Source organism: Lissotriton helveticus, chromosome 8 (assembly GCF_964261635.1).
Source record: "Lissotriton helveticus chromosome 8, aLisHel1.1, whole genome shotgun sequence".
Lineage (NCBI taxonomy): Eukaryota > Metazoa > Chordata > Amphibia > Caudata > Salamandridae > Lissotriton > Lissotriton helveticus.
Window position 1 is genome coordinate 1,195,229,141 of NC_136069.1, and position 19,481 is coordinate 1,195,248,621.

The 19,481-nt window shown below is 41.4% G+C and overlaps 1 protein-coding gene across 1 annotated transcript in view; it reads right to left on the bottom strand.

The window, feature by feature from the left end:
- The window catches only part of LOC144773236 (high affinity choline transporter 1-like), a 182,996-nt gene that overhangs the window by 100,622 nt on the left and 62,893 nt on the right, over positions 1–19,481 (bottom strand). The window contains exon 2 of the mRNA XM_078658143.1: positions 4,442–4,590. Within this exon, the coding sequence (XP_078514269.1) occupies positions 4,442–4,590 (149 nt within the window). The remainder of the gene's footprint in view (positions 1–4,441; positions 4,591–19,481) is intronic.

The following is a 19,481-nucleotide window of genomic DNA, read 5'->3' on the forward strand; positions in this document are numbered from 1 at the left end:
CCTTGCACCGCAGTGTTCTTGAAGCAATTATAAACATGTCCGCCTAAATATTTTCCATAGATAAAAAAATAAAAAATCTTAGCCTTCTTCCACCCACCCCCATCACCCTCTAAATGTAATCCTCATCCCCACAAAAAAATTAAAAAATACCTGCCATCCTGCCACCCACCTCAACACCCTCTACATTTACACTCACACCTCTCACATAAAAAAAATACCTAGCCTCCTATCACCCACGCAGAACCCTACACCACCCTCTGACATCATAATCTGTGCCTTCCCTCCACCTCCCTGAAAAAACGCTAAGCTCTGTTCTTACTTGAGGGAAAAGCTGGCACCATATAGTGTGGCTTTTTTAGTTCTGGGGCTAGCTAAACCTTATGATTTTACAAAATCATGAATTATATGTATAATGAATTTACTTAAAGGGGCTTTCAGTCAAAGCTTTTCATCCATTGACCTGTTGTTGTGTCATTCATGTTTTGCTTCCGTCCGCTACAGCATACAGCATGTGTTAATTTCTCTTTGAGTGACTGCATTTTGCTCCGTCATGATGAGCACATCCACAGACAAGATAGTTCCTTTCAGTGGCAGTGTGTTTGTTTTGACTGTATAATTACTTTAGTGCTGCCTTTGTGTTTAGAACCTGATGCAATAGCAGGGTGCTTTCTATCAGATGTGAGCACAGGGCATATTCCAACTATATCAGTTCCTATCTCAAAAACAGATTTCGTCTATTTAAAACTGTTCTGTTTTACGTTATCATCGTTTTACTATGCATGAAACACACAAACCGAAAGCTTCAATATTATAGGAAGTGAACTCATAGTGGACAATGCTTTAGAACACGTTTATTCTGGACTCAGTTTCACCAATGGTTCTTTAAAAAACTTTGACCAAATAGAAAACTGACCTTTATTGTGTTTAATTTGTAACACCTGTAAAACTTGTTTTCGCTCTCTTTCTTACTTTCTTAGATTGTTGAAAGCCCTGCAGCTTCTTAAACAATAACCGTTTACAAAACCATATCAACACAAAACAAAAATGTCCAAAAGGCTGGAGGCCAGTGCTAGACCTACTGGCTTTGCCAATGCTTATATACACCTGTTATCTTGAACTATAGATACCTGCACTGACAGGGGAATGTGGTCGTTGGCATAAACCCACTCCCTTTTGTCCAGCTTCTTTGTGTCTGTGGCCAACAATATACATAAGGGATTTATTCTGCCATTATTCATTTTCTTATAAGCATGTTGCAAACTGCTGGCTGGAACTGTGCTATTGAAAAAGAACAATAGGCACCCCAATACTGTAAAAGAACTGATCTAGCAACAGAGGTGGGGAGAGTGGGGGAGCGTTTGCTGAGGTCTGCCCTCCACTACAGGGCACTGAAATTAAACAATATTTTAAAAAAATGATGAGGAAACACAACCTAACAAACTTTGGAAAAGGTTGGCATGCTCCTGAACCCTGTATTCACCTGAAAATTCCGGTGATTCTGCGTTTGGGGGAAGAAGTTCACCATGGATTAATATTTATTGTTATTCATAAAGGATTGTATTAAAATTATTAGGAAATCGTGAGGAACTGCAAGAGGAAAATCCCAGCACAAGGACACTAAAGGAGATTCTTGCAAATAATGTATGTAGAAATGGGGCTGGCAACATCCAAAATTAACTTGCAGCAGGAAACCCAGGGGCATATTATCAAGGGGGTTTATCTCCGCTTTTTTGGCTTTAAAAGCCAAGAAAGCGGAGATAAAATTATCTCCCTATTACCTAGCTGTCGCTAACACCAGTTAGCGACAGCTAGTAGGAGATAGCGACCATCTTGGGCCCCACTTTGCATGTCAGTGATATTTATCACTAGTGACATGCAAAGTGGGCGTGCCAAGATGTTACCGACTGGAAACAGTCGCTAACATCGCTATCTCCTATTACCAACTTTTGGAGATATTCGCGCTAAGCGCGAATATCTCCAAAAACTAACACCTGCCCTGAGCAGTTCTTAGCCATGTTATCCAATGGGAGGTGGATAACATGGCTAAGAGCATTAGCTCGGTAATGCATGAATATCGCTGACTTTTCAGCGATATTCATGCATTGCGGCCGTTTTTTATCGCATTTGCGATAAACCTTGATAATAGCAAGGTTTATCTGCGATAATTTCTGACGATGCTTAGCGTTAAAAAATTCGTTGCTAAGCATCGTTAGCGATAAATATCGCTTAACGTTGGTAATATGCCCCTAAATTTTGTTATGCAATCTAAACAAGTATAAACCCTTTGAAGGTAAGGGATTGAAGGAGTGAATCGATACTGTTAACTGAAAAAGTGCATTCGTTTTATGCAGTGATATCCAATTGCCAACTTGACTACAATGTACAATTGTTAAAGTGTTGACAATCAAGGTTGCAGACACTTGAGAGCTATTAAGCTGTTCACAAGTTATTAAATGACTCCTCCTTCTCCATTAGGACTCAGTTGCTTGAAAATTACCCTGTTAAATTGAGAGGAATATTCCTATCCCTGCTAAAAAATGAGCACAGATTTGCTCAGGGTTCGGAATTGTGAGTAGTGAGATAAATATGTACCTGCAGTTCTCCTCTAACAGATTTCACCAGCAAAAACTTGGTACACTTTATCAGGAGAAAAGTGGACGAGGAAAGAACCAAAATATGGAATTTGCAGCAGTCAATACCAAGGCCCAGATTTACAAAGTGCATGTGTTGCCCTTGCATCACGCAAGGGGACACAAGACAATGCAACCCCTTTAGTGGGATTTACAAAGCCACGCAAAGCCACCTTGCATGGCTTTGTGTAGCTTAGTTGATCCAGAGTAATGCAAGGCAGCTCAAATCACTGCCTCTCGTACACTGCATTGAGAAGGTGTTCCATGGGTGGAGCATGGGCGTTCCTATGCATCCATCCATGTTTTTGACGCAATCCCTGATTTACTAGGGTTAGTAAACCTGGGATTGTGTCAGCATGGTACACCTTCTGAAAAGAAGCATATCGAGGAGAAATATCTTCATTTATCCTCATTATTTTCTCTTTCTACGAGTGCTGCACTGTGCAGCACATGTAGAAAGAGGAAAATGCCGCTAAGGATTGTTTTTGTGCAGGAAGGTGTCTTTTCCTGCGCAAAAACAATCCTGCCTGTAACACGGACAGCCTTTCATGATGGCGCAGGGGTGGCTGGGTTAGCACAAGGCTGCACTCAGTGCACCAGCTCAGAGATAGAGCAGGATTGTAACATATCATAGTTGATATGGAACATTTCTGCTCCCTCCCTGTCATGCAGAGCAGCAAGTTGTCTTGCTGCATTACTGTGCGTGACTGTTTAATAAACCTGCCCCCAAGTTTGCTTGTTATGCCTCATTTCTTCCTAGAAAACCTAGGATATCGTGTATTTGTGTTAGTGGGTGCATGCCCACCCTAAGGTATTCGTTTTTAACAGGCGTTGCAAATGCCCTCTCATGATTCATAATTGTGAACAGATTGCTGCAAATACACACCTGGATCTGAAATCAGTAGAAGAATGTTGGAACAGATGTCCAATATGCTGGTCGCAAAATGTTGGTTGCATATTGCGGCCAGAGTGGAATTTGGCAAACCGACCTATGTATTAATAAGTCAGTTCACCAAACTTCAAGTTATAGTGGGTCACAATCTGAACTATCTTTTCAAAAACGTTTTAAAAGTTTGAGTGTAGGCAGTAGACCCCATGACCACTGTATCCTGCACAACAAATTTCAAACTTTTTTAACATTCACATTGGGAAAGAGGTCCCAAGTGATTCCCTGCCCTTTTACAAATGGGTTTAAATCCCAACTTGGGTATCGGTAACTTTTCAAGGGCTGAGACCGCAATTTCGTCCCTAAAGCATTTATACATATGGCTAAAAATCACTATTTGAAAGGGACTCATACCAGCCACGGCTCGTGCAGGGCGTTACACCGGGCAGTGACATCAGGCAAAGGAGGGGCAGGGTGGGGGGGGTTGTAAAATTTGGGATATAGTCGATGTCAGGTAAGTACCGAAAAAAATAAAGAAAACAAATTTTGTTGCGCGCGCTGCAACTCCAGCGGGGGAGGGGGGGGCTTTATGTACTTTGCAGGGGGGCGCCCTCACGTTTCGTCACTCCACTGCCCTGACCGTGGTGTGGTGATGATAGGTGATGCTGCATTGGACTTGCAGTAATACCCCAAATTGTCCCTTTCTGAAACAGGGTTTACAGAATTGGAATTTCATTACACTTCTAGTATATCAAAGCTGCAATAGTATGAACTGCCATTACACATTACACATACCAACCAGAAAGAGCCTTAAGTCAGCTGACAGGGGCTTCTCTTTGTGAACGCCCTCTCAAAGCCTGTGTGCACCGGTACAGTAGTGTAAGAAGTAGTGTAAAAATGCTCACATTTTGTATTCTTTACTTACTAGTCCAAAGAAGATGCAGAAGAGCTGAACCACGTCTGTGTAAGCAACAGAGTAAAGGCCGCCCACCAGCGTGTACAAAGTGGCGATCAATGCAGAAACAATAACGGCCATGGTGATGTTGATATCAACTATCACACTGATTGTGGCCCCTAGAAAAGAAAATATATTTTTATATACATCAAAACGTGTTTGGGTTTAAACATACTTCACAGAACAGGCAAAAAATATAATTACTTAGTATGCATTTCCAATTAAAAGTCTGCAATATTGTAATGCTGCTGTATTTCTGCATGGTAATAGTGCCAAATGAATTGCATTTAATTCTGTATAACACTTACAAAGATGTAACATACACAGCCCTTCGGTTCTCCATCTGTTCGCCTAACAAATCAGGTTAATATTCTAGCATAAAATGTCCGACCAGATCATGTGAAGTGCATCAGTGCCAGCACTGCTGTTGGTCAATTTGGCAGGTGTATCGGGAAATTCTGCAATTGTGTAGGGCAATTTTACATTGATGGCAGTCCATTTTCAACCAGCCTTGAAACAATATTTACATAGACATACCGGTAGGAAATATTTTTTTAGCACGTCTTTCAATGCGAATATGGTTTAGCCTTTACACTAACAACCAGCACTGGAGGAAATGTAATTACAGAATTAACTAGAACAATGGGAAAATATCCATTAGCCAGTGCAAATTGCTTCGCTCTGGTGCAATGTGCATATTTATAAAGCCTGGGTGGAGTTCGCGGAGTTCCGTTATGAGGAACTCTGAGAAGTGACAAAAAAACTACACCGCGCTAAGCGAAGTGCCATTCGCGGTGTTTTACAGCAAGGGTGTTTGTCCAATCCTGGAAAATCATCGCGAATGACACCATGCGTAGTGCAAGAAGGCTCTGCTGTCTTTCTGCTGCTCGGGTAGGTTTTCGACCTGAGCGGAGGTTTCTCAACGCAAACAGAAGGTTTGTCCAACGCGAGCGGTCGCGAGCATATGCACCCACTCGCATTGCGAAATTCGAATGCCTGTATTAAGAAATCTCACCGGGAGGTTGATTTTCCTCACTCGCACAAGTTAACTAGACCTTGACGAGCACGAGCGAGGAAAAATCTTGCCGAGAGGTCTATTTTCCTGGTTCGCGCTCACCAACTTGACGTTGACGAGAACGAGCAGGGAAAAACACTCTGCTCCACGAGTAGTTCGGAACTCTGTGAACTATGCTTAATGCAGAGTGCGGAAAACTCTGCAAACTCCCCGAGCAGAGTGGAGTTCACCGCCCAGTCTTAATATTTATGTGATCTGGGGCTTTGTTTCTAAATATCCAAAGAGAACAAACATTTTTTTTTATTTCAATTCTTTAATGTATGGGTGCTTTCAGTCATCACAACATAAACATCACGTGAGTCTCCACCCCACCAATTAGAGGGTGCCGCCTCAAATGACTGAATTTACAGCCACAATTTATGTTCTTCCTGGTTGGCAAAGATGCCTGCGACTGGCTTGGAGACTTCAACTAAATAGGTGCAGACCTTCTGAATGGAAGGTAATAGGCAAAGAGTATACACACCTTCTGAATAGAAGGTAATAGGCAAAGAGCATACATATGACCCAAATCACACACACACACCAGACCAGACACCCTTTCACTTAAAAAGCATAAATACTGCCCACCCCTATGCTCTGCCCTCCTCCCCTCTGACTACATGACCCTGCAGCCAAAAGAACCTACATCTAGTCTTCAGGCAATGACACTGAAAAGGTAAGCAAATTTAATGAGGAGGCAACAGTCCTTGTAGTTAAATTTGTGGTAAAAAAAATTACAAGCAACTACATGCTCTGCCTCCATAAAACGTCAGTAGAGCAAATAAATCAGCCTTGTGGAAGATGGTTACATGCTCTGTAAATGCACTGGAAAGGAGGCAAGCACCATGGGGGGCATTACAAAGAAATAGCAGGATGAGAGGAGGCTAGTAAAGACGTTTTCTAGGAATCAGATGGAAAGGTTATTCATGGAGGCAGACTTAGACACTCTCTCTTTCTCACACCCCTTGAGAAGAGTGTACTCTCCACAAAACACACTGATTTGTTATATGGCCTGCCTATCGCGGACAACTGTAAGTGAAGGCCAGGTAATAGCTAAACCAATATTCTGGTCGTACAAGTTGTCCTAAAACCACTCAAAGAACTGTGTCCTCCACCCTATACTGTTATGTGGAAACAACACACATATACCTCATACACAGTCTCTAACACATAAACCCATCTAATACAATATTACTCAAATTAATTTCCTTTTACTCTTCCTTCATCTCTTACAGTCACCATTATAAGGAATTTGGTTGCTACAACTGGGACTGTATTACTTCCTAAAGTGGTAGGACAAACCACAGGGCCTTTCTCAAATTCAACCTTACCATACACACAGGTATGTCGCTATGCTATCAAGTTCACTGACAATTTATAGTGATTTTCTACATCATTGAATGATGAACTAATTTTCTCAATTATACTTTATAGTTATGTTTTTAACTAACAAATGTGAGAAGTTGGCCTGGTATATGATGTCCACTATTCTAGTGGGCATCTTGCACTAGTCCAAACGACCCTTCTTGATGGTAGGTTGTAAAATCAACCTTATACAAAGCTCTACTAGTGGTAGCTGTGGAGAGCAGCCTTCAGGCTAAGACTTAGAGGCGAGTTAAGCAAGTTGTTTTACCAATTATATTCTCTTGAATGACCAAATAAAAGCACACCACACAAGGTATATATCAAATATGTGTATTTAATCTAAACACAACCCCTCTGGACTCTTTATGAGGTCAGAGGTGAAAGTAAAATACAAGGAACTTAATTAGCATATGATAAGTTGCACAGTATACGTTATGCCCTAGGGGTCTCACAAACTATATACTAAAATAGTGGTATAAGAACCATGTGAAAGTTAGAAAGCAGGCCTAGGGCCTGTAGAACCGCTGGGGCTACCTAGAATCACTAAAGATTAGGATGTAGGAGGCCCACGGGGGACGCGTGCAGTGTCTAAACCTAGCCACTGATCACCGTTGACTTTCTATGTAGAACCAACAAGTTACAATTTTAGAGATTAAGGGCACTTCTAGGTGAACTACGATGGAACCCTTTTAGACTAGGACACTTCGAGAGGCAAGACCCATGGGAGCACTGGAGTACTCATGTTACCTCCCCCAGGGAAGCCGGGTGCATAGGTGTCTTTTGGTGTCGGGTTTCGTCATCGATTCCTATGGAGAGCTGCGAAGAAATGATGCAGGCGACCAGAGGAAAAGTGTCCGGGTTGATCCAAGTGTGGATCGGAGATGTAAAGAACCTGAAAGTAGAGGAGACAGAGTATGGGTCACTAGCCAGTGACCAGGATGGCGAGGAGAAGATGCCAGCCGATGTTGGGTGATTTCAGGTGAAAGAGGTGAAGCTAGTCTCTTCAGCCACGAGAAGCAGGAGGCGTCGACGTCAACCAGGAGCTGGATTCAAACTGTCCTCAAGCGGAAATGCACAAAGCAGGCCCACGGGACACTCATGGAGTGTAGACCTCTGTGCTTCAGTGCAAAAGGTGCTCGGGGCAGGGGCTTCAAATACCCCAATGCACAACTTCAGGATACCTTGGAAAGTAGGTGCAGTTGCATAATGCAAGATGCCCAGGAGTTCTGGTCCCACGTCTCTCATGTCCGCTACAGGTCACAGCTTTGCTGGGAGCGCAGGTCAGCATCAGAGATGCCTGGAAGTCCATGTCCTTTGTCACAGATTCTTCGGGATCCAGCGGGAGCTTTGAAAATGCAGACCGGCAAACATGCTGTTGGTGCCTGCTTGGACACGGTGGTCACTCCTTGACCACAAGGGAGATTTCTTCCATCTTCCAGTCGAAATGGAATGTCGAAGGTCCAAGATTTATGTGTCAGAGTTTCATCAAGGGTAATCTAAAGTCCTAGGGACTGGGGTTCTATACTTATAGTAAGTTTAGGGGTTGGACTAACTCTAAGGTCACTCCTATGGGTGGACCTCGGTAGGGGATGGTTACACCCCTTCCCCTTTGTCCAGTTTCGCGCCAGAGCTGGGGCTGAGCGCCCCAGTAACCGGTTTGAACTGGGAAATGCATGGAGCACCTTGTGTGCCCCAGGCAGTGTCTGAAAAGACTTCACTGAATGCAACCCACCCTGCCCCAATACACTAAAGCCTGTCTGGGGAGGTGCCAGCACCTCCCTGGACAGGAAACCTATTGTGCAGGCCTCCCCTGCTGGAGTTTCATCCAGCAGCAGGAGGGCAGACTCGTGTCTGTGGCAGCAGCATCCATTTTGTGATGCTGGAGCTCTGTTTAACTTTAACCGGGTTTACCAGTAACTACATGTCTTCTCCCTCTAGAAGGGTGGAATGCTAGCCCCGCTGCCAGAACTGGTGTTTGACACCTTACAGGACATGTTTTGATAAAGCCAAACCCAAGTTAGCATTAACCGCGAGGATTATAATGCACTTGAGAGTATATGGTATGGCTATATCATAGAACAGCTATAAAGCGATGGTTCCGAAAGCTGCAGAGGGGCTCAGCTCATGCTAGGGCACCCTCTCACACAAAACCAAGCACTCTGCCTCCATGATTGTCAAGGCCTGCCATAGGAGTGACGTATAGGTTACAATGTGTCTATATATAAGGTAGATATAGGTATGTTATATCTAAGTAAGGGGTGCTTACACCACCTTACCCACGCTGTAAGTACAGACCTGTGTTGTCAGTTTGAAAGGCTAACCAGGGGTGGCACAATACATGCTGCAGCCCCTGGTAGACCTAGGGTGCACCTATGCCCTGGGTACCTAAGGTACCATATACAGGGGCTCACAAGGGTGACCCAGTAACCAATCTGGTATGTACCTAAGGTCCCTCAGATCTGAATCACTCCATTTGGTGAGTAAGCCTAGGTTCAGGCTGAGCAGGATGGGAGGTCGTTCCTTCCGTGTTCTGGCGGCTGATCTGTGGAACTCCCTTCCTGTGCACATTCGCGCCCTTAATAGTCTGACTCTTTTTAGACGGGCCATTAAAACTCACTTGTTCTCCCTGTGATCTGAAATTCTCCTCTTTTCAGCTCGGATCTGTTGTGTTGTGTACATGATCTGGCGCCAGGACGCCCCTTTGCTGGGGCAGCTGTTGCGCCTAATAAATGTTATTAACATAACATAACATAACATGGTATCAATTTAGAGAAAGAACAGCCAGGCTGTGGGCCTGATTAGCAGGGCCACAGCCATACTAAAGTCGAAATACCAGTGAAACACAGCAAAACATGTGGGTAACCATAGGAAGCAGACCCTACTCTCCTACAACAAATATACACTTTCACTTCTTGTTTTAAAGCACTTTTAAGGACCTGTATTCATGTTCCATCCACCACCTGCCATCACTTTTACTTCTGCTTCTAATAATAATAAGTACACTTATAAAGCCCGTGGTTACACTCACGAATGTGTCCATGCGCTGCGGCTAATAAAGACTCATTTGGGGCAGTATTGTACCCATCTTAGAGGAGAACCTACAGGCGAAAGAGCCATGTTTTCAGTCTTTTGCGAAAGAACGATTCCGATGGTTCCATCCGGAGGTCAAGAGGGAGGTCCTTCCAGTTCTTAGCCGCCAGATATCGGAAGAATTGGCCACCCATTCTTGCTCTTTTAATATTCAGAATTTTGACCTGTCCCGTCCCCCGGGATCTTAAATGTCGGGTTGGAGTATAAGGGGGTAGCAGGTTAGGCAGATAGGTTGGCCCTTTTCCCTGCAGAATGTGATGAGTGACACACAGGGCCTTTAAAAGGATTCTCTCCTTAATAGGGAGCCAGTAAAGGGTCGCAAGGGCATTCTTAGAGTAAGCTCTCCTGGGCAGCATCAGCAGAAGGCCGGTTGCCGCGTTCTGAATGCATTGAAGTCTCTTCAGACACTTGCTACTTGCTCCCAGGTACAGAACATTTCCATAGTCTAGGTGTGAAGTCACTCGCACATGAACCAGGGTTTTTCTGGCTGTTACAGTAAGTACATCTAAGGTCTTCTGAAGCCCTTTCATTACTCCAAAACACTTCCCGGCCACTGATCTGATGTGATTCTCAAACGAGAGCTAGGTATCCAGCCACATCCCTAAGTTTTTGACCTGATCGCTGGGGCATGGAGTGGGACCCAGGGTCTCCGGCCACCAAGAAGAGGACCATATCGAGGGAGCTTTGCCCATCACTAGTACCTCCGTTTTATGTCCATTAAGTTTTAAACAGTTACTCAGCATCCAGTAGACAAGCAGAGAAATTGGTGGCTGAATCTTCGTGGGATTGTGTCAATGACCCCACCAATTGCGTGTCATCCGTGTATGACACAACACTGATGTCATATTTGACAATAATCTCTGCCAATGGGGCGATATAGAGATTAAAGAGAATGGGGCTTAGTATAGAGCCCTGGGGGACCCCTTGGGTCAGCGCGAAGCTTTTGGAATAGTGTGGTTGCTGAGACACCTGAAAGCTACGCTCCTGTAAAAAGAACCCCAGCCAGTCTAGGTTCTAGCTTCTAGAACTAGCAAAACATAGCAGACAGATGGTAGAAAGTAGTCAGTATACATCTGCTATGTGGGATTTTGGTCAAACATATCTCTATCATCCTAAGTGACAGGATACATGTATGTCTACTGTCCTATGGCCGTGTATCCATCAGTGCTTCCTTTTTTTTAATTGTCTGTCATATCCTTTGTCATTTTTGTTAATGCTTTGACATGGCATTGTAATGACATCACTATAAAATTCTCTCTAGCCCAGCCAAGAAAACCCACGAGAAAAACCTGTGTATTTATTTTACTTTGTGTCCAACACGTCACTGTAGCATTATAATGTATGTCTTTGGATGACTTACTACTCTGTATCTGCCTCCCTTGTCAGCTATAGTCAGACAAAAGTCCCTGGTTTCCGCATTCTGGCCAACCACAGATGACATCAGGGGGACATTCTGGCACCAGCAATTTGTTCATCTATCATCCGTCAATCGGATAAGTCTGGGAACATCTGACGTCTACTACTACATCTCATTTACACTTTATCAGTATAATTTATATGTAATTTCAAATGTCTGTTTTTTATTTGTATATATTTTCTATGGATTATTGCTTATCTTACATCTATATCATGTTGCATTGACATCAATTGTTTCAAATGAATGCCACTGCTATGATTTGATTCATAACTCATTATTGTACTTTTCAAATTAATCTTCACTTTAGCTGTTTGATTCAGGAGATTTGTAACCACCACAATCTCCGAGGACATTTGCTTAGTTGGTGATGTCAAGAGGTCCAACCACTAAGGAAGTTCCTGTGGGAGGGGTAGGTGTTTTACCATTACAAATATAAATATTCATTTTATGCATGGAGGAAGCCTTAAAATCATATGCTTAGTACTCTCATGTCACTAACTGATAGTATGATTTTTTTTATTTATTGTGAGACATGTGTGGTGAAGTATTGAGCACAAACTTTATTATTTCATGCATTTCAACCTTTTACATCTTCCTGTTGCAGGAAATGGGAACACTGAGCCTGACAATTATGTTGCACTATCCATAACGGAAGAATGACAGACAATCTCAGGTGAAAATTTTAATCACCGCCAACCAGCTATCTCAGCATCTATCACTGCAAAAGAAGAAAAGGAGGAGGTGGAGGAGGAGGACACTGCTGGCCCCACAGAGAAATCATCAGCCAAGATCAGTGGAGGGGCAGGACATTTTTGGCCCCGCACAGAAACCATTACTCTAGACCACCAGATGGCCAACCAGCAGTCTTCCTCTAAGATTTCCCCTGAAGATTGCTAGACTCCAGACATAACCTAAGTAGACAGGAAAGCTTGTCAGGATCACCTCCATACAGATAAAGTTACCTCAGTTGCCTCCTCAACACATTCGTCCCATGCATGTGCATCTCCAGCCTTCTCTCAATCATCTTAGGAAGAGGACACTTATGGTGAAAAGTGCCCCCTTCATCAGTCTACCCAACAACTTCCCAGGCGGCAGTCATCTTTATGATGTGAAATGTTACCAAACCATGGCAAAGAAGTACTGTAAATATCTTTGTTTGCTAGGGAGGAGAATGCAAGGTAATGCGCTTTAGCCATGAAGATGGTAGAGGCAATAACAAGTATATGTCAATGTCAGTCTGTAGGGTCAAGGCATGTACAGGAGTCAACTGCAGCACCACAACCTATGAGGCCCACACCACTCACAAACCCTTATGTAAAATTCCCTAAAATGCCTACAAATCTACCACCTAAACTTTAAACTGCACATACATAAGCACCATCACAAGCACAGACTCAAGCATAACCAAGAGAATCACAACTATTACTGCGTAGCTGGAGACATGGACAAAACCATTCCCTAGGGATATTAAAATATTTACTGATTCCCTGCACAACTCTCTGAACACCTCAACCTATGAAAGACCAATTTAAACATATTTTCTCTGCCCTAATCAATATGCATTTGCTTTTTTTTAAATGTTTATTGGATATAAGACATGGTAGACAGTTCATTCAAAAAGTTTCAAAATTAACCAACATAAATATCCATATCGAACATCCCTCCTTTTTAACATTTTCACCCAACCCGCCCCTCCCACCCAGGGAACACCGCAGGGCGATAGGAAGGAAAACAAAAAAAAATAAACAATACAATAAGGAATACTTAATAAGGTATAGAAGAAAGAAAAGGAAAGTCTATAATCAGAACAGCATGGCCATTTCATTCGGCTGTCTTGGGCCCTAATTTCCGAGAGTCATCCAATCATTCAGGGGTTCCCAAATTCGTTCTCCCTCCCTCCGGGTCCGCTGTCCTCTTCTCTTAAAGACCGATACTTCCCATCTACACACATTAATTAATTTACCCAGCCACTCGTACACATTTGGCTAACCGCAAAATGGCTATAGCAATAAACAATAATTTGCGTTCTGGTTCAGTCAAATTCTGATCCGCTACACCCAGCATTATAACCTGTGATGTCAATAATATCCTACATTTGAATATTTGTTCCAAATATTGCTCTATTTTATTTAGAAAAGGAGTAAGACAAGGGCAGCTTGCGAACATATGAATACTGTCCACCGCATATTCTCTACACCGTGGGTAATTTACCCCTGTCGTGCCTCCCCACTGTTGTATACGATGAGGGGTTATATACAGATTACACCATGTTTTAAAACACTGAACCTGAAGGTTTGCGGAGATAGTGGCAATTTGACTATAACCTACAGATTCTTCACATATCTCTTGTCCCGCATCTAATCCAATCTGCCAACAAGTGTAATGTTTAATTAAATCATCACTCCGCCCGTCATTTAATAATGTATAGATCTTAGAAATAGTTGACTGTCCCCCCTTAATTGCATTTAACAACAGAATATGATTCCAACTAAGTGTTTTTCTAGAGAAGAAGTCACGCATTTGTAAAAATTTGAAAAAGTGTCTATTATTGATCCCAAACTTCTGTTTCATTTCTTCAAAAGTCAATAGCCCAGATTCAGACACTATGTCTCCTATTACAGTGACCCCCTGCAATGCCCAGTCTCTAAAATATCCATCCTGGAAAATTCCAGGAAGTAGATTATTCCCTGCAAAGGGTGAGTATACATGAATCCTACCAATATTACACTGTTTCCGGACCATAGACCAAACTTTAAAAGCCCCCCATAATACCTTAAACCTAACCCGTTTGAAATAAGCATGGTCTATATGTCTGAATACCAGCCCCTGGGCCTCCTCTCCATAAATTAAATGATAGATTGAAATAGCCGACCCTTCTTGATCCTGAACATCTAATAATAATACAGCAATATGCCTCAATGTTATTGCCCAGTAATATAGCTGAAAATTGGGCACGGACCATCCCCCTCTCTCCATGGGCAGTGTCATATATTTCATGGCATGCCTGGGCCGTTTCCCTGCCCATAAGAGCCAGGAGATAACCCGATCCAATTTTTTAAACCAGTTTTGCTCAAATACCAAAGGAATGGCTCTTAAATATTACAACATTTTGGGTAAAAATAACATCTTAACCACATTACATCGACCCATCAATGTTAATTGAAGATTGTTGATCCGACGGGCATCAGCATCGAGTTTATCTATCAAGGGAGATAAATTAATCGGGATTATCTCATCTGGGTTAGCACATATTTCTATCCCCAGATATTTAGCATGATGCACTACCCGTGAGTCCGCTAAGACAATTTTATCATTGTGTATAATTTGAGTTTTGGCCTCATTTAGATGATACCCAGAGATCGAGCCAAACTGCGTTGTGATAGTCTGGATTTCTTGTAGGGCTACCAGCGGGGAGTCTGTCAGAATGACAAGGTCGTCTGCCTAACATAGAACTTTAGTGACCCCCCCCTTAGATTGAATTGGACTTATCAAATTATCAAAAAAAGTTTTCTAATTAAAGGATCAATATAAATTGCAAATAATAAGGGGGAGCAAGGGCAGCCCTGCCTTGTGCCTCTCAGGATATTAATTGTACCAGTCTGGATCCCCATAACAGAGATTTGAGCTATAGGTTGTTTATACGGTGCAGAGCAGGAATATCGACGGAGAAATATCGTCTGATATAAATATCTCTGCAGAAATATCGATTTGAAGAAATATCGACAACAAAAATATAGTTTGACCAGAATATCGACTGACAGGTAAGTATTATCGATAACAATAATATAGTTGTATTAAATATCGTTTACAAAAATATAGTTTACAAAAATATCGATTTTTTAATAATGTTATGTATTTTAGTGTTTTTAATGAGAATTGTTTATCATTTTATTATATGTTGTAGAATTTTATTAGTTATTAATGTATATTATGTTGAATTTTGTGTTATTAGTTCCGTAGCGGGTTGTGGGTTTATAGGGGAATAGGGAGGGAAGTAATTTAAATATATTACATTAATTGATTAATTAGTGTGTTAATTTATTAATAATTGTTTAATAATTATTTGTTAATTAATTTCTATTAGTCAATTATTCATTAATTATGTTAATTAATTAATTATGTTAATTAATTATGTTAATTGTGTAATTAATTTTAGGTGTGTGTAGTGGAGTTTATATGTGTAAATGGTGTGAAGTAATTAAAATGTTATTGATTAATTATTAAATACTTTATAAATTAATTACCATTAATTAATTATTAATTATTAATTGTAAATGTGTAATTAATTTTAGGTTTGTGTTGTGGTGTTTATAAGTGTATATGGTGTGAAAGCTGTCAATTAAATAATTAATTAATTAATTAATTAAAAAATACTTTAATTTTCATTAATTAGTAAATATTAAGTGTAATTAATTTTAGGTGTGTGGTGGATATTATAGTGTTAAATAATGTGTAATTAAATATTTTTGTATTATCTTTGTTAATAATAATATATTTAAATGTATATATTAATTATGTTTATATTGGAAATTAAATTTAATAAAAAATTTGATAGTTTTTTTTTATTGTTTTGGGTTCCAGCGCTTTCCCTACTGTTGTACCCTGTGGAGTGGGAATAGTAATTTTCACCCCTACGCTATCCAACGCTTTCCCTACTGTTGCACTCTCTGGAGTGGGAATAGTAATTTTTACCCCTACGCTATCCAAGGCTTTCCCTACTGTTGCACTCACTGGAATGGGAATAATCATTTTTACCCCTACGCTATCCAAGGCTTTCCCTACTGTTGCACTCACTGGAGTGGGAATAGTCATTTTTATCCCTACTCTATCCAATGCTTTCCCTACTGTTGCACCCTCTGGAGTGGGAATAGTCATTTTTACTCCTACGCTATCCAACGCTTTCCCTACTGTTGCACCCTCTGGAGTGGGAATAGTAATTTTTACCCCTACGCTATCCAGCGCTTTCCCTACTGTTGAACCCTTTGGAGTGGGAATAGTAATTTTTACCTCTACGCTATCCAACGCTTTCCCTACTGTTGCACTCACTGGAGTTGGAATAGTAATTTTTACCCCTACGCTATCCAACGCTTTCCCTACTGTTGGACACTCTGGAGTGGGAATAGTAATTTTTACCCCTACGCTATCCAACGCTTTCCCTACTGTTGCACCCTTTGGAGTGGGAATAGTAATTTTTACTCCTACGCTATCCAACGCTTTCCCTACTGTTGCACCCTCTGGAGTGGGAATAGTAATTTTTACCCCTACGCTATCCAGCGCTTTCCCTACTGTTGAACCTTTTGGAGTGGAAATAGTAATTTTTACCCCTACGCCATCCAGCGCTTTACCTACTGTTGCACCCTTTGTAGTGGGAATAGTAATTTTTACCCCTACGCTATCCAACGCTTTCCCTACTGTTGCACTCACTTGAGTTGGAATAGTAGTGTTTACCCCTACGCTATCCAACGCTTTCCCTACTGTTGCACACTCTGGAGTGGGAATAGTAATTTTTACCCCTACGCTATCCAACGTTTTCCCCACTGTTGCACCCTCTGGTGTGGGAATAGTAATTTTTACCCCTACGCTATCCAACGCTTTCCCTACTGTTGCACCCTCTGGAGTGGGAATAGTAATTTTTACCCCTACGCTATCCAACGCTTTCCCTACTGTTTCACCATCTGGAGTGAGAATAGTAATTTTTACCCCTACGCTATCCAGCGCTTTCCCTACTGTTGCACCCTTTGGAGTGGGAATAGTAATTTTTACCCCTTTGCTATCAAATGTTTTAATTACTAATGTTTTAATTTTGTTATTAAATGTATGTATTATTATTTTTAAATACTTTTGTGTTAATTAAATATAGAAAATATTATTTTATTCAAAATGTTTTATATATGTTTTTAATTTATTTTTATATAATTATTAAAGTTTATGAATTAAATAAAGATAATAATACAATGTATTTAAGAAAATATATGTATATGTACACATTTATTAAGTTTATATTGATTAAATTAAGTTTGTTTGTTATAAATAGTTAAAATATAAATGTAATGTAATTTATTTTGTTAATAATATTAATATTATTTAATTATTTAATTTAAGTTATATTTTTTAAAGTCGATATTTTTTACATCTATATTTTTTACATCTATATTTTTGAGTCAATATTATTGTACTTACCTGTTTAAGTATAGGGAGTCGATATTTTTGTAATCGATATTTTTACATCTATATTTTTATAAACTATATTTTTGTAATCGATATTTAAACATGGAACCGTTTATACATACTTCGAATAGCACCTATAAATCTTTCCCCAACCCATAATGCCTTAACCGCATGCGCGCTAGCGGTTTTCCCGCTGCGTGCTGCGATTTTAAAAAACCCGCGTTATGTGACGAGCTCAGCTCGTCATCCGCGTAGCGCAGGTTACGCCCATGACGAGCTGAGCTCGTCATGAGCGCCGAAGAGGTTAAAGTAGCGCATAAAAAAGGCCAGGAGACCCTATCGAAAGCTTTCTCTGCGTCCAGCAGAATTAAAGCCATAGGGTCCCCTGAAACCTTGATAAAATAAAACAACGCAATTGTGCGGCGTATATGATCTATCATTTCCCGTCCGGGAACAAACCCATGTTGTTGTGGGGAAACTAACTTTTTAATAGCCCCCGAAAGCCGATTTGCCAGTATCTTTGTGTAAATCTTTATATTGCTGTTTATCAAGGTAATGGGGCGGTAGGAGCCTGTATCAGACAGTTCCTTGCCTTTCTTCAGAAATGTGACTATTCTGGCTCTTCTCCGGGATTCAGGAGGTGTTTCCCCATTCTGAATCTTGCCAAACATATCCATCATCACTGGTGCAAGCTGGGATCGAAAACATTTATAGAATTCTCCCGGCAAGAAATCCATGCCAACAGCCTTACCAGCAGGGAGGGAATCTATAGCTAACAAAATGTCCTCCATTCTAATATCTGTATCTAACAAATCCCTCTCCTCCAAGATAATGCATCAACTTCGATGTCCCTAAGATATTCTTGAATTTCCAACTGTATTGCCTCACTTTCCCTGATGTCCTCTTTATAAAGTTTTTGATAACATTTTTGAAAGGCAAAGGCAATAGCCCCTTCTTCCGAGACTAAGCCTACATCCGGATCAAGAATATTTTTAATACGTGTGGTCGTCTCCCTCTCTCTAGTTCTAGATGCCAATAAGTGTCCTGCTCTTTCGCTATTTTCAAACATCTTAGACCTCCAAGCTATATATTTACTTGCTGCCTTAGTTTGTGAAATCTCTATGATAGCACCTTTAACCAAAATAACTTATGTCTGGGCAGAGTCACTATCCTCAGTCCGAGATAATGCCCGGGCTAGATTAAGCTCCGCCTTCTCAAGATCTCCATATAGCACCGCTAGTTTCCTTTTCTCGTTTTTCTGACTTTCCCAGCCAAAGCGGGTAGTCCCGCCCCTTATCCCAGCCTTAAGTGCATCCCAGACGTTTTGTATCCCAGTACTACCCATATTTTCTTCGAAAAATCTTGTGATCCAAACCGCCATAGACTCTAAATATAGACTATCCCTAAGCAATACAATACAAAATAGGAACCAGGAGTGGACAATGTTTAACGGGGTCCAAAGTATGCGTCCATCCAACTTGTAACCAAATAAATACTTAGTTCCCCAGACTTGAAGAAAGGAAAGGAAAGGAACGAGGTGTATGGAGATGGGAGAGAGGCAGGGAACAAGGTGTTCCCTTGTTGGAACTAGGGGACCTCACACACCCAGAAACCTAGGTGTCATGCTTCATCATTGGTCTCCTGCTCCTCGTCTGACTGGCGCTGCAATGTCTGACGGGCGCCGTAGGCGTTCTTTGTTGGAGATCTTCTGTTCCAGCCAATTTTTGCGTGCGTGTGAGGGGACTGGTGTAAGTGTAGTCGTGAGGGAAAAGGTGAAGTTTAAAAAGAGGTGAGTCAGTCCACAATAAACTTTATTTGGGGTGGCTGGCTCCCTAGTTTAAAAGGGTGGGAGGGGAGGAAGGGACTGTATAGACTACAGTGAACTTGCTCAACCCTCTAAGAAGGTCGACATGTTT